The sequence below is a fragment of the Myotis yumanensis genome, unplaced genomic scaffold (genome assembly GCF_028538775.1).
Source record: "Myotis yumanensis isolate MYYU_CA2020_CCGP unplaced genomic scaffold, mMyoYum1.0.hap1 SCAF_4, whole genome shotgun sequence".
Taxonomy (NCBI): domain Eukaryota; kingdom Metazoa; phylum Chordata; class Mammalia; order Chiroptera; family Vespertilionidae; genus Myotis; species Myotis yumanensis.
In genome coordinates, this window is record NW_027223755.1 from 21,726,424 (window position 1) to 21,743,305 (window position 16,882).

Consider the following 16,882-nt stretch of genomic DNA (forward strand, 5'->3'; position numbering starts at 1 on the left):
ATGTAATTGATACAGTATAGAGTCTGTGAACTAACAGATTGGGGTGAATCTGTTTAATTTGAATGCTGGATCTTCTACTCCCTATGGTTTATTTAACCCATGAGAATTATTTATCTTATCAACAAACTAGCATTAATAAGAGCACACCTCTCAAGTGTTATTTTAGGATCAGGTAATATGATATGCTTAACGTGCTTGATACTGCTCAGAAAAATGATATTTACTAGTATTATTATTACTACTATTATTACTTACCCTTAGGATAATCATGGAAATTATAGGGATTCTCTTTGTGCTATAATTGCATTAACATTCACTAGGAATACTTTCTACTTGTTTTTTTTCTTTCATTAACTTTTAAAATGCTTGTTTTCTCAGTCATGTTTTATACCACTTTATATACCATCTGCTCTCAGTATATAACTGCAATGAATGCCAACTGGTGATTCATCCTAGTGATTTAAGGAATAGTTTTCTTTAGATATAAAATCAAGTAAGCCATTTGCTCTGTGATCAATTATTCACGTCTTTCTTCCTTAAAATAGACTTTTAACAGGGCTGCCACTCAGGAACCTCTCAGAAACATGGCCTCCTCCAGATACCTTCTTCATTGAAATGAATTATTTTTTGCCATCATGCCCCAGAATAGCAATACTTCTTTCAGACATTGGTTACTAATCCTGTAAGCACAGTTGCTGAGAAAGGTCTTCACAGGATCTTTTACACTCACTGTCTTTCTGTTAATTATCTCACTGACAAAAGACAAGCAAGTAATCTTTGACTTGATTATTATTATTCAATAAGTCTTTTTAGTTAAGACAACCCCTTTGGAAAGATTGCTATCTCTTATTTAATTTTCTCTTTATAGAATCATGTTGAGTACCCTCTGACTTCTATAAGGTAAGGTTCATCCAGTCTGCTCTACTCTTTGAAGACAAGGCATCTTCATCCCAAGTATCTTTATTCAGGTAACCAACAAATATGTATTAACTAATTCCTGAGTGTTGCATGTGCTTTGTGCTAAGGATAAGTGAATAAGTAGGATTTGGTTTGTGTTCTCCTGGTGCTACCACTTTAGCTGGGGAGATGAATGAAGATGAATGAAAGTGAAGCTTAAAGCTTATGTTAGAGGGATCTAATTTATTAAGTTTTGAAAAACAAAGAAATGTATACATTACCCAGGATATTGATACACTTGACTTTTGAACTTCACAAATGTCCCTTAGGAATCACTTATTTTAGACATATGGGAGTCTTTTCTCTCCTGTATTCAACTGAAACAGTGCTTAGATGAATGAAGTGCAAAAACAAACTAAATTATAAAAAAGATCACATTTCCTGAGAATTTATTAACCTCAACCTTTAAGAACCCAGTGCCTTTACATGTTTACAGGTTTATTAACACCAAGAAGTTATTGCATAATGTTAAAGTCTAGTAATCTTTTTGGTTTTGGTGTAGTATATATATATTTGGAGTATGGAATAATTGCATAATCATAGCTTGACCTTCAGACTATTTTATAAAAATCGACTTCTACCCATGTAGGTTATTTTCATTCTTATGTGTTTTTGATTAGTCAGAATGTTGTTGCCACTGATCTAGAAAATTGTAATTCCATCACAGACATATAGACTTGAGAATAAATTATATTTTAAAATTTCTTTTGAAAATTGAAATCTTAGCATTTATACAGATTGATTATTTTGGTAATAATATCTTTCAAAAATAATTTGAAATGATGTTTTATTGAAATTATTCTTTGATTTATAATTGATATGATAATTTTAAAGCCTCTGAAGCAAATCACAGTTGATAGAAGACACTGTCTGCTGTGAGTTATAAGAATGAGTACTGGGGTTGGGTCTTTTGGAAAGAATTGACACAGTCATTTAGCTCGTTCAGAGATTCTTAGGAGATGTCTTTCAGTCAACTGAGTGATCTGCTGATGGAAGAGCTACAAGGTATGTATTAAACCAGGTTGTTTTTGATGTTGTTGTTGTTTGTACAAAGCACTGTGTTTGAGTTTGTTTCCAGGTTTTAGGACAGAATTTGTATTCACACTCCAGGGGTAGAATGAGCATGACTGTCTCTTCCAATCTGATTGAGCATGTGCATGAAGTTGGCTCCTCGCTGAGTGCTCAAAGTTTGTGGAAACAGATAGGGAAGTAGTCTGTGCACCTCTAGATATTCAGGTTCCTTTGAAAAATCTGCTTTAATGTCTGCCTACTAATTTCATTGATGCTTTTTCGCTCTGGGTTTGAAGGGCTGTCAGCATTATTTATTTCTCCAGTAACGATACTTATAGAATCTTTTGGAGGTAATGCAGAGAAGTGATCAAAAAACATGTTCTGGATCCAGAATATGTTTTTGAATCCTCACTCTTCCTTTTACCTGTGTGACCTTGGGAAAAAATATCTCTATATATTCTGGTTTCCTCAATTGTGAAATAGGGATAACAATGATACTGCCCGCGTAGTGTTTTCAATAGGAATATATGCACCATAGACATAAAGCTTGTCAGGAAACATTTGCTTTATATGTTCAGAGTGTTATGGATGTTGAATGAGACTTATACTAAGGTCTTGTAATAGAAAGACCTGATGACTTTTTTTTTGTTGCCTCACCAGATCAGTGTTCCAAACTTCTCTGTTCTGTTCAGTGTTGCTCTGTTCAGGATGCTAATATCTGTACACTGTATCACAGGTCTTTCTTATTTTTAGTTTCCCATAGGGTTTAGCCCATGGAAAGCACCTGAAGTAAATAAAGGGGCAAAAGGAGAGAGAAATAAAAATATAAGTGCTTCCCTCTCCTTGCCATGTGTGGTATTAAGCAGATTTTGCTACCCGCAGATGCTGACTAGGGACCCTATTTCAAACTTTATTTCTGAAACTTTATTTGTAGAGACACTTGTAGGAGACAAAGCCATTAAATATTGTGTCCATATGATTGTCTACATTTTTATATGACAAGGATTTTAGCGTAACAGCCTTGACAGTGATTTTTGTATTATGTTTATAAATACTTTTTAAAAATTTTCATCTGAAACTACCTATTAGATGCTAACCAGAATATGATGAAATGCCATATTATATATATATATATATATATATATATAAATATTTGTTTGTATAGACTTGGTTCTTTTCCCACTGGAAATCTTATATTTGTTCCAAGGAAATAAGTGTCTAAGAAGTTTTACTAGTATTTTTATTCCAGAATTCATTTTGTACCAATGTGCTTGATAGAATCACATTTTATGCATATGCATATTCCTTTCTGTTACACAGTTTCCAAATTGAAGATTTCTCCTTTGGTTATGTACAAAGTGGGGTAAAAGTAGGTTGACAATTGTGAATATGTGAAATATTTTATTGTTTTATTCTTTATTAATTATTGTATTGCTTTCTATACAGATAACTGTGCATACTCTTTTGCCTCCCCCCACCCCTGTATATTACTGAATAAACTAATGAAATTGAACACATGGCAACTCTAAAAGTGGAAATGGTAAAAAAAAAAATTATTTATGTATGAGAAACACCATGATTCATGGAAGGGTACATGTCCTTCGTTTTGTTGTTTTTGTGTGTGTGTGTGTGTGTGTTTTCCTCTTCTGTCAATATTCATTGCAAGACTTTGTATTTATAAAGGACATTGTCTCAAAATATGATGAATACTATAAGAGCACATTAGAACTTTTATATGAGCATATTAGTCCTTAAATCATTATCATTTTGCTCTCAGTGGATTAGAACTTAACTTGTTTGTATGGTTGATTTTATTCTCTTTCGGATTTAATTTTAAATTAAATTTTAATGAGGTTACATCCTCTTCCTCATAAATCAAAGAAGACTAAATATGAACTTTCTCCTTTTTTCCTCATAAAATAATTCTACTTTTAAAAAATATTGAAATTGCAACTACCCTTTGAGATTTGTAACATAAATTTTAGCTTGGGGCTCTTCTTTTTGATCACTTACATTTACTGCTTTTCCTCTTGGACTCTTCATAAAAATTTGTAAAAGGATTTTTTCTCTCAAAGATGAACAGAATTTCCTCTTAATCTTAAGTTCACATCTGTGATCCTAATTCTCAAAGGTGTTTTTGCCACATATGCAGGAATTTATAAAAAATAGATGCCTAAAATTAAGTAGTGTTTATCTTTCTTTTGAAACACTGCATTATTTTATTAATAGACTTATATTGACAGGGGCATGGATATATATTTATAAAAGAAAGATGAATACAGTATTTAGAGAATAAATGGAACATATTTTGATAAGCATCTGAAAATAACAATAAATATGCTAATTAATTAATTTGTCATGTATAAGCTAAAAGCAAGCAGTTTAGTTCTATTAGTTTCAACTGCATTGAAGTAGAATTTTAAATAAAATATTTTTTGAACTTAATTCAGATCACCATTTTATTTAACAAACTTACATTTAAATATATTTTAACATTGCTCCTAAATTATTTGTTATTCAGTGAGTAAAACTGATGGTTATTGCATTAAAGTTTTAATGAGTAAAGGTTGGTTGAGAATGTTTAATATAATTTCATAATAAGTATGAAGAGTAGATTAATAATGAAAAATGCATAATATGATCTTTCATTCTAGCTGGAAGGTTAAGAAATTAATTTTACAGACCATGAAATGGAAATAACTTCCCTGCAATTTTATTAACCAATGCTTAGATCAACACTTCTATTCAGAGCAAATACATCATCTTATTTAGTGGCACAAGATCAAAATTTCCATCATTTCATTAGGTTATTATAACTCAATAAATAATACCTAAGTAAGAATTCAATCGTATTACATGATTATTTCTTGATAAGATGTTATATATCATTTAGCAAATACATCAACATTTCTGAGACTAAAACACATGTGAATGTGTTAGCTACATTTTTATAAGTTAGGCAATGTAATAGTATGATGCTACCAATGTGGGAATCTACCATTAAACAGGAAAACAAGGGGAATATTTAGAATACTGTAAGCTTCACAAATAGTTTATTCCCATTGATTGGGTAAGTTGTAATTCAAAGTATGTTTTTTTTCTATAAAAATTAAAATCTGAGTACAAAAATACATTCAGATAACATGAATGCACAATCCTCTACATTTTAAAACTATATATTATTAAATAGATGCAATCCATGACTGGGAATCAATATATGAACTTCTGTTTAATGCAATGTTTTTCTAATTTTACCTTTGGCAATAGATAAAGTTTTCAATCACTGAAAAGTTTTCTCAGCACTTGATAAAATGTTTGCTTTTTGACAAATTAAAAAACACACGGGAGAAAGTGCTGGTAGGGGACAGAGGGGAAGACCATCAAAATGCCCCCTTGGTCCTAGCTACACTTTGGTTTAATTGAGTGCACATGACCAAAAAAGTCATACATTTTATTCATTGGCCTCAAATTTTTATATTAAAATTGGCTGAGTTTAAGTAAGAATATTTTCTTACCATATTTTATTTGAATATGATTTATTTTTACTAGATATAATAATTCACATTCATTTTTTAAAAATTTTATTGATTGATTTAGACAGAGAAGAGGGGAGAGAGAGAAAGAAGGTGAGAGAAAGAGAAAAACAAGAAAGAGAGAAACATCTCTTTGTTGTTCTACTTACCTATGCATTCATTGGTTATTCTTGTATGTACCCTGACCTGGGCTATCAGGATTATGCTCCATACAGCTGAGCTACCTGGCCAGGGCTCATCTAGTTTTAAAAGATATAATTGTAAAACACATGTGAAGCCAAACATATTTCTTACCTTTTTAACCTTAATATTATTTCAAAGCCCTAATCAGATGCCACTTTACCATTTAGTTACTTGTTTTTTTTATTTTATCTATTGAACTAAATTCTAAACTCTTAAAAGAAATGGGTTCAGCATTATACTATTTTGTTTCAACTAGCCTCTCACACATTTTAGCATTTAATAAGGATTTTACAAAGTTAATAAAGCAATTAATCATTAACTTATATAAAATCCTTTCAATAAAATATATTTGTTGATATAATATACTGAATAATTATAATTTCCTATATAATAAAGAGCTAATATGCAAATGGTTATCACACCATCACGCCGTCACGCTATAATGGCTCAGACACTCAATACTGGGGAGAGAGTAATGGGGACCAGCCATGCACAAATGAGCTCATGAAAGAGGAACGGGGACCAGCCAGGCTGCAGCCCGGGAGAGAGACAAGCCGCCCGCCCAGCGGTCCCGGGTGCCTGTGCCTGCAGCTGGCCCAGGCAAAGCGGGCCTGGGTGCTGGGTGCCTGTGGCTGGCCAGAGGGAGGGAAGCCCGGGTTCCAGGTGCCTGCAACCAGCTAGAGGAGGGAATCCTGGGTCCCAGGTGTGGGGCAAGGCAGAGGTGGTTAGGGGTGATCAGGCCAGCAGGGGAGCAGTTAGGGGCGATCAGGCCAGCAGGGGAGCAGTTAGGAGTGATCAGGCAGGCAGGCAGATGAGTGGTTAGGAGCCAGCAGTCCCGGATTGCGAGAGGCAGTTGGACATCCCCCAGGGGTCCTGGATTAGAGACGGTGTAGGCCAGGCTGAGGGAGACCCCCCCATGCATGAATTTCATGCACTGGGCCTCTAGTATAATTATAGTAAGTTATAATTTGAATTATAGTATATAATGCAAAACAATACTTTTTATTAAAATCATACTTTTCTTAGTATATTATTCCTGTACTGAATAGACTAAAGTACCAATATTTTCTATAAAAAATAAATTTTGAAATATATCACACAACTGATGCATTCATAAAAAGGAAGTATTAAAGAGTGGCTATAAATGTTGCATCCTCTGGTAATTATAATTTTAATTCTAATAAACATATAGGCATTGTATACTTGATTTGTTTTTAATTGCTATCATATAAATAATGTTGTAGTTGATTATCAAGTGAATGTGAGATATGCATTTTCAAATATACAAAAGGTAGTAAATAAATTTTCTGGGATACTATACACTGAAAAGTAGTATTGAATGGGTATAGTGAAACAGGCAAAAGCTGATCTGAATGTTTACATTCCTCTCAAGAATATGATCACTTAAAAATATATTTTCTTATAACCCATATGTATGAAGTGATTAGTATCAGTAATAATTATATACTAAACATAGTATTTAAAAATAAAAATAGATTTATTAATAATAGCATTCATAAATTTTTAGAGTTCTGGCCAGTGTTCTATAATAGGACTTACAAACTCAAATGCCTTATGCCTATGAGGAGCAGGCAGGTCATAAAAATTAAACAATTAAGTGTCTAAAAGATAAATTTCTGGTCACGAAGAAGTTAAACACTTCAGAAATACTAATGAAATTTCAGGGTAACAAATACATCTAAAGCAAAAATAAAAATAAACGGATTGATTACTAAGGAATATTTTTTTGTTTAAAACATAATGGAACTATTATATTAGACACAGATAAGCAATATCATTTGGGAGATATGTAGATCAAATTAGGTTCAATATAATGGGGAGGGGGACCAAGGGAAGCAAATGGAAAGTGCTTGACATGAGCTATGGGACTCAGGACTGCATCTCTGAAGGAGAGATCCAGGGAATGGCCTGGGTGACTGAGGGAGGAGGCGCCAGGATGCACCTGGAATAGAGGGCAATTAGTCCATCCCACTGGAGAGGTTCAGTGACTGAGGAAAAGATTTCTTCAAGGAGATGAGATTGGCTCACTCCTTCTTTTGTGCTTGAGAATCTTCAGAGAAAATTTGATGATTGACAAAGTGTTTGGAGCCGAATTAATAATACGGGCACATAGAAAACCAAGCAAATAATAGCAGGGAAGTCATAAACCGTAGCATAGTTAACTTTGATAATATTAAAATTAATTATTGTCAAAACAAAGCCACATATTTGTGAAAGTCATTCATAATATATTATTGAAAATGACTGCTATACAAATTAGATAATTATATGTTTAGAAACAACAATAACTATCTAAAAGAACACTGTCACACATGAGCTGGCAATTTATGAAATTAACTGAGTGACAGAAATATAAGGGAAAAATGGCTTTAGCTCACTAATAGATTTTTCAAAAAAAATCCAGAGGGATTTATTTAGTGGTAAAATTCTGGCAATAACATGGTGCTTTTTCAGTCCCAGTTTTTAACACTATTTTGTCAAACAACAACAAACATAGCAAGTCAAATAAGACCCATTGTCTGTGCTTTGATGTTTGACCAGAGAGACTTGAAGAGTAGGTGTTTCTGTTTCATATAAACTATTATCAACCTATATTTATTCTTAGAGTTATATATTTCCCACAATAGGAATTCCCTACATTATTGGAAAATTATAGGAAGTATTAATACTACCCAGATCTGGTAATTTTATTGATAAAATTAGATCTAATTAATAGCAAAATAATTAATAAATATACCTACTAAATATGAAACATCTTTCCTCTGTCCCAATAAAGATTCAGTATATCAGTCATTTCCAGATCAAGAAAAGGGAGAACTGCGAATCTAACTTCATTATTGGATTGAAAAATGGTAGTCAAATTAAAGTTTTCAAATGGAGATTAAAAATTATATCTAATATCTGGTAAAATATTATTTTATCAAAGCAATTATAGACATAAACTTGTAGGCAGCTTGGTTTTCTGTGGTATGTTCAGTATTTAAAGCATGGCAAAACCAAACAGGCAAAGGATGTAACTGTCAATTTCTCCATTTCTGACTTGACATCATTTCTTCTTTATCAACCAACTATTATATATGTAGTCATTATAGGCCTCCTTAGAATCTGTTTACTTATTTTCACTTATCCCTCTAGTGATTATAGAATTAAGGGATTATAAAAGGTATTAATAGATATATAATCCATTTTTTTCTGACTACCATGGTTCTTCCTCAAATATTTGATTCATTCTGAAAGAGCTCTAGCAGTGCGGAAAGGAATTACTTTCTTAGGTAAAAACTAAGACTTTCTAAACTAAAACTAAAAACTTTCTGTTTTCTGAGACATTCTACGATTAGAAAAAAAAACACACAAATAATTCTTAAATGCCCAATATGTTTTCTTTTTTGCATTACATTAAATCTTCAATATGTGTTAGTTATTGGTCATAAAAGTATTAAAAATAGTCTTAGTTTTCAAAAATTTTACTATACAGTAACATAACAGAACACAAAAGTGCCTCTTTATGATTTAGTAGGAATATTCTATTTAAAGGTCTTGGTAACAGACTGTTTGATGTTAAATATCTGTATAAATTTCACCTAGGAATTACTCTGCGCATGACATTTTTCTCCTTAAAGAATAAGTAATAAAAGAAAAACAAAAGGATAATTATTTCCTCAGAAAATGAATAAGAAGTGATCTCCCTGTGAAATTTCTATCATTTTGATTAGGTTTTATTCTCCAGGCCAAACCAGGGCAAGTTTTCATGTCATTCTTTCAATAATTACAAATAATTATTATGCACAATTCTCCATCTCTTTCTTCTTTCCTATGTGTGAGGATGGTCTATGTTCTATTTTCTGGACAATCCAATAATTAGTAAAATATCATATTCCTTAAGATTTCTTGAGTTCAGTCTACATGTCACTAGTTCTTCCAAGATTTACTCAAATACAATGACTTTGCAACTTCTCAATAAAAGGATCAATTAAAAAACTTCTCTAGTTTATTGACACATACTTTAAATGTTACCCAAGTTATAGTCCATGAATTGTCTAACCATGAAGAAAAAAATCAGAACTATTATCTCACATTCTGAAAACTATTATTGATGGAGGAAGAGTGCTTCAGATATTTTTCTTCATCTACATAACAATACTGACAGAATTACTCTGCAAATTCACTGGTTGATTCCATAGTAAAGAACTGTAGAAACAAACAAAGTTAATCATTCACAACTATATTTATATTTTATATTCCAAATGTGTCTCATATCTTATTGATGGGTAGGTACCATTGGCTCAATAAACACTTGTCCATTTTTAAATGGTCAAAATAGATTTTCACAATTTATACTAATGCTCATTCATAGTTCCAAATCACATATAATAACATAGCTAACTGCTTTTTCCCTGAGTAACTCATGTTTTAGCTTTAAATATGTAAACATTTTCTATTATAAGTGAAATCAGAACAGCTTCTAAGAATTACATAAAATGAAATTTATTTTTATAAATACTAGTTTATTTCATAAAAATACAAAAATATAAATATACATTTATAAAAATATGAATAAATTAACACCAATACATTCTTCAACTAAATAAATATGTCAGTAATAGTCATTCCTATTTCTTTAGGGATATGTTTTTCCATTTTAATTTACAAAGCAGTTGCACAATGATTCATTTAATAGTAAAGGTGACTTTAAGTCAGTTAAGAAAACATTTATAAAGTTATTATATCTAAGGAAAGGCACAAAAAGCCTTTATATATTTTTGTTGATTATTGATGTGATATACTTTCCTTCGTAGATTGTTAGGCAAAGAGGGTGAACTGGTTATTATATTATTACTTTAAAAAAAATCTATGTCATTCATATTCATTCACAGAAACTTACTGATTAAGCAAACCCTTACTAAGACAACACCTACGTATTGTTTGTAATTTTGATTTTTTTTAAATGTTCCTTCAAGGAAGAGAATGCAGGCCACTCAATCCAGTAACACAGAGTACTTCCACTAACATGGGTCAAGTCATACAATACTCTATTCTCGGTCACTCTCATCACCCCCATACATATCGGCCAGTTTTTTAAAGCGAGGTCCCCAGTCGCTGAGGTAATCATAATCTTGGTTACAATCTGCTGTGAGCGATTCTAAAGAGCTGAGTGAGTCTGCTATGGAGTCATTCCCTTCATAGGCGTACGTAGCCAGTGAATCATAAGGAGGTGCGCTGGGGTCTGAGTCATTTTCTTTTAATCTTCGATGGATAAAATCTTGTACATCAATGTTTTCCCACAGAGGCACAGTCCTCCTGATCTGAAAAATCGCTTCTGGCATTACATCCCTTCTGAGTTTACTGTCTTCTCTTGCTTCTGGGTTCCTTAACGTGCCAATATCGAAAGCTTGTGTGTCTTCTTCCCCGCCGCCTTCGTCATTGTAGGTCACGATGTTGTCCCGGACATCGTCCTTTGAAATGATCAGAGGTTCCTTTTTCCGCTGCCTCTTCAATGCAGCAAACAGCACAACTAAAACTATTTAATGAGAGAGAGAGAGAGAGAGAGAGAGAGAGAATATATATATAGTGAGATCCATAATTCAGATTTAAATTAAATATAGCATACTTCTGTGAATGACGTTTGTGTGGTGTGAGAAGTGCTAAGATTGGATAAAAAAATAAGTACCATATGCAAATATAGGGTCTTTGGGCCAATGACTAGATACACTGAAATGATAAAGAAGTAAATATTATAGTTTCATTAATCTACTTTCAATATTCACTCTTCTATGGAGCCCTGATATTGAAAAAGCTTTATTCAATTACAGTTAATGCATTTAGCCAACTATAAATATTTAATATTTCATTCCTCCAAAATGATAGTGTGTTTAAATATACTAAAAATTTAAAGCTACAGTAATTATTATGCCAAGAAAAACTGAACACCAATTTAATATTTTCTTAATAACTCAAGGGAATATATGTAAAACATTATTCATATATGCTCATATATGCATATATGTGCATTCTATACATCTGTTACATGTCTATATAATACATAGGTATATGTATGCATAAATATATACAGCATATATACAACATATAACAGATATACAACATATATCCTATCTAATAAAAGACAAAAAGGGTAATTAACCGTACCTCTGCTATGCTTCCCATTGGCTAATCAGGGCGATATGCAAATTAACTGCCAACAAAGATGGCGGCCGGCAGCCACGCAGCTGAAGTGAACATGAGGCTTGCTTGCTCCAGTGATGGAGGAAGCCAAGGTTCCCCGCCTGCCTCGGCCTGGCTCTGAGCTCCGGAAGCAACAATGTTTCAATTATAGGAGCTAAATAAACCCCAGATACCTGCTTTCAGCTGCCCGCGGCCTCAGAGCTGGGAGTGCCAGTGATGGCAACAATGTTTCAATTATAGAAGGTAAATAAATCTCAGAATGAAAAAAAAAGAAGAAGAAAAAAAGGAGAGGCCGGAAGCTTCAGTCACCTGCCAGCCTGAAAACGGCCATCAGCCCCTCATCCAGGCTGGCCAGGCACCCCAGTGGGGAATCCCACCCTGAAGGGGGTGTGACCAGCCTGCAAACAGCCATCAGTCCCTCATCCAGGCTGGCCAGGCACCCAAGTGGGACCCCCACCCTGAAGGGGGTGTGACCAGTTGCAAACAGCCATCAGCCCCTCACCCAGGCTGGCCAGGCACCCAATCAGGACCCCCACCCTGATCCAGGACACCCTTTAAGACAAACCAGCCGGCCCCCACCCGTGCACCAGGCCTCTATCCTATATAATAAAAGGGTAATATGAAAACTGACCCTAACAGCAGAAAGACTGGGAATGACTGGTCACTATGACACACACTGACCACCAAGGGGCAGATGCTCAATGCAGGAGCTGCCCCCTGGTGGTCAGTGCGCTCCTACAGGGGAGCTCTGCTCAGCCACAAGACAGGCTGCTGGCTGCCAGTACAGTGGTGGTGGTGGGAGCCTCTCCTGCCTCCTCAGCAGCGCTAAGGATGTCTGACTACAGCTTAGGTATGCTCCCCGCTGGCAAGTGGACATCCCCCGAGGGCTGCCAGGCTGCCAGAGGAATGTCTGGTTGCTATCTTAGTCCCAATCCCCCGGGGAGAAGGCCTAAGCCAGCAAGTGGTTATCCCCTGAGGGGTCCCAGACTGCGAGAGGGCACAGGCCGGGCTGAGGGGCCACCCCCCCCTCCCGCCGAGTGCACAAATTTTTGTGCACTGGGCCTCTAGTATACACATAAATATGGATATGCTACCGATCTCATTCCTTCCCATAGTTTCTATATGTTTTTTTAAACTCCTTTATTGATGTGGTTTTGAAAGCTTGCTTAAGATCTGAAATATAACACATTATTGTATTTTATATTTATAATATAAAATACAAACACATTTTAAGCTTATACTCATCTTACAAGATTTCTCAGATAATATCTTGTTACTGAGGACTTCCTTGACTTTCACAGTTGCAGTCAAGCTTTTTGGTGAAAATGTTAATTGTACTACTTGTAATCTCTGCATTGTTTTTGTTTATTATCTATATCATTACCTATACATTGACCTATATATACCTATAGTATCAAGTTAACTGTAAATATTCCCACATATGTTATACTTTCTTATTTTTTATTATATTACTTAATTTAATATATACTTTTTATAATGAATAAATGCAAAAGAAATACATTATGTAATTAAAATACATTTAAAAAACAAGAAAAAAACATATTGTTTGCAAATATAAATTTTCTATTGAAAATGGACCACATCGCTGATTTTATACATAATGAAAAATTAAGAATAATGAAAATTTCCTGAAAGCACATTTACAAATTGCCTGAAAAAATAACAAATGGGTCATTTACTTTAGGGCAGCTAAATGTTTTGTCAATACTATTCATGTGTCACTGAAAAACAAGGAAATTTTGCCTCAAAAAAGTCTATTATTTTTTTTTTCTCAATCTTTTTTTCAAGATTGTACAAAGGGCACTCATTTACATTGAGATCATTCTTCACATTGGCTCTTGAGGCCTTTATAACTCCTTAAAAACCTGAGCAATGCTATCGTCATATTAGCCAACACACATTCCGCAGCTCCTACTAATTGGGAGAAAGAATTTTTTAAAAATCATTAGAAGTATCTTTGGTTAACCCCCACAGAATGGGCTTTAAGTGCTCAGCTACATCCGGAATCATCTTGGAGACTGTTCAGTAAAAATGAGACATAACTCTACTCTAGTGAACTGTGCAGTAGGAAAAAAAGGTTCTTTCTAAAAAACTTAATATTCAGTGCATTAATTTATAATTTTCTACTTTTTATAAATAAAAGCACAATGATATAGTCAAATTATTTGAAAGGTTTATTAGCTAATTTAATGTTTACTGATTCTCACCAATGGTCCTTGGGACCTATTCTGAGTGTTTTGTCCTCTGCCAGGTCACAAGTATCTGCTTCTCTCCCTAGACTGAGGCTACTAAGCTGGGGTATGTGGATGGATTGCAGGGAAGCTAAGATTAGGAACAGAAAAAAGTGTATCATTATTTTCACTAAACTATAACTGGAATTTAGCATTTCTTTCTATTATGAATTTTAGCATAATCTATAGTGATACTAACAGTATCTGTGACTATTAAAACAGTAGAAATCACTTATTTTATATTGCATTATATTTACAACATATCTCAAATGATCATGAGACTGGTACCACAAGGCAATATAACAATAATCAAGTACATTTTGCTGTTTTTTGTTCAATTGACAAATATATGTGTTTTGTCTTATATTTCCCATTCCTATAAATTTAAATTATTATTCTAGATAGACCTATAAGCTTTACCTGACTGCCAAAGGTGTCCTTGGAACCAAAAAGATTAAAAACAAAACAAACAAACAAACAAACCTGTTCTAGGTGTTTATCCCCTACTTAGCCTTGCAACATGGATATAAACTAAGAAATGCCTCTTCCAACTGTAACAGGGTATGTCTAAAATACCTATGCCCAGGCTATATCACTGTTGCAAAGGGTAGACTCTTAACTATAGTGTAGTAGCTCTGTCCAGCTGTCTGTATACAACCTCAAAACAGCAGCAACACTTCATTGGAACTTGGATAATGAAACCTTCTGAGGTTTTAGGATCTGGTTCTAACCATTTTTTACTAAACTAATAAAAAATCACTCCACATTTAGGCAATAAGTTGGGAAGGAGAGCAAAAGAGTGTGCCTTATACTAGTATATTGCTCAGGAAAGAAAGGTGGCCAGCTTTTCAAAATGAAAGAAGTTTCAGGGATTTCTGCAGAGGAAACTATGATGCAGTTTAGTTTGAGCCGTATGATGACACAGAGCAGGATGGCAACCAGGGCCCTGGTGCTCAGTTTGATAGTGCTGTAATATCTAAACTTGCTTGGGGGGTGCTTTTATTCCCCCTCGTATGCATGCATGCCTTTATGTATGTCTGTGTATTATCTACACTGATAGAAAGATGCAAATTGACTGTACCTTCGTGATGCCCACCAGCCAATCAGGAGTGAGTATGCAAATTAGCCCAACAAAGCTGGTGGGTTAATTTGCATACGCAGGCACTGAGCCCGGGGCAGGGCAGGTCGCTTGCATCGTCGCCATGGTGATGACATAGGCCCTCTACACCGCCCCAGCCGCTCCTGGCTTCTAGGCAGTGTGGGAAGGCGGAAAGGCAGCTCCAGGCCTGAGCAAAGGCAGAAAGGCAGGTCCGGCCGAGCGAAAGGCAGTGCCGGCAGCCAGAGGGAGGAAGGCCCATTCTTGCACAAATCTCTGTGCATTAGGCCTCTAGTATTAACATAAGAATAAAAAAATCAAGTTTGAAATATACATGGTTCCACGTTCTTAACTAGGGAAGTAGAACTATCTGAACAAATAAAACAACATGAAAAGCATAAAAGTAGCACTTTGCTCAAAGGGTAAGCCAACATGTCATCTCCATGGGGGATACAAAAAATATTTTCCAGACGAGCTGAACTATCTAGCAGCAGGTGGAGATGCAAAAGCTGATGGAGATGGTAGTAGTGTGTATGTTCTAACACCCTGAGAAACTGTTTTTCTAAATAGTTGGATCATTTTAACTGAAAAATAATGGTTTCCCTTCACTTTCATCAATCCCCCACTGAAGTCCTGCAAGGATATCTGGCCAAAGGGATTTCATCCAGACAGTTTGAAAGGATTTGCAATGAAAAGGAGCCAGCACATATGGGCACTGGAACATAAATTTGGCTAGCTATCCTGCCCTAAGCACAAGCATTTTGGATGAATATTTGTTGGAAACAATTTTGGGGTAATGTTTTACAGTGGAACAACTGTTTAATTGAATTAAATCGTTGTCCTGTTAGGGCATGCTCAAATAGAACATTTGATATTGGAAGTATGACTTTATTTAGAAAACTTTGCAGGACTAGATATTCCATAGTGATATTTTTAAAAATGAACATAAACTTTTAAGTTGGTGTATTTCAACAACATGTAATACATTTTTTGGAAAAAAAATTATCTTATTGTGACAACTTAAATACCTTTGCTGTCTGATATGCATAACTTAGTGTTTGTTGGTAATGTTATTTGAAAGAGCACTCTTTGGTTCTAACCATTTGTAATGGTTAGAAATGAGAATTCTGAATTCAAATAATCTGGCTTTTTAATGGTGGTTAAAACACTTTCTAAATGAATGACTTTGTGTAAGTGATTTAACCTTCCGGTAGAAGAATACAAGTATTTATTTTACAGAGTTGATATAACAATTTAATCCAGTGGTTCTCAACATTCCTAATGCCATGACCCTTTAATACAGTTCCTCATGTTGTGGTGACCCCCAATTTCATTGTTTCAAATTGAACATAATTAAAGCATAGTGATTAATCACAAAAACAATATGTAATTATATATGTGTTTTCCAATGGTCTTAGGCGACCCCTGTGAAAGGGTTGTTCGACCCCAAAAGGGGTCACGACCCACAGGTTGAGAACCGCTGATTTAATCAATTCTTATATTAAAATTCATTAGGACACTGACTCTGTTTAGCACTAAACAGTATAAGATACAAGAATCAATAAATATAATATACCATTAGCTATTTTATCCTTGTTTTTGATCTCTAGAAAGCTAGACCTATCCCCACAGACACTCCTTTTCTTTTC

The 16,882-nt window shown here is 34.4% G+C and overlaps 1 protein-coding gene across 1 annotated transcript in view; it reads right to left on the bottom strand.

Moving 5' to 3' along the window:
* Nucleotides 1–10,278: 10,278 nt before the first annotated feature.
* CDH9 (cadherin 9) overlaps nucleotides 10,279–16,882 on the bottom strand; it is a 92,947-nt gene continuing 86,343 nt past the window's right edge. Inside the window, exon 12 of the mRNA XM_070411432.1 lies at nucleotides 10,279–11,223. Within this exon, the coding sequence (XP_070267533.1) occupies nucleotides 10,736–11,223 (488 nt within the window). The 3' untranslated portion in view covers nucleotides 10,279–10,735. The remainder of the gene's footprint in view (nucleotides 11,224–16,882) is intronic.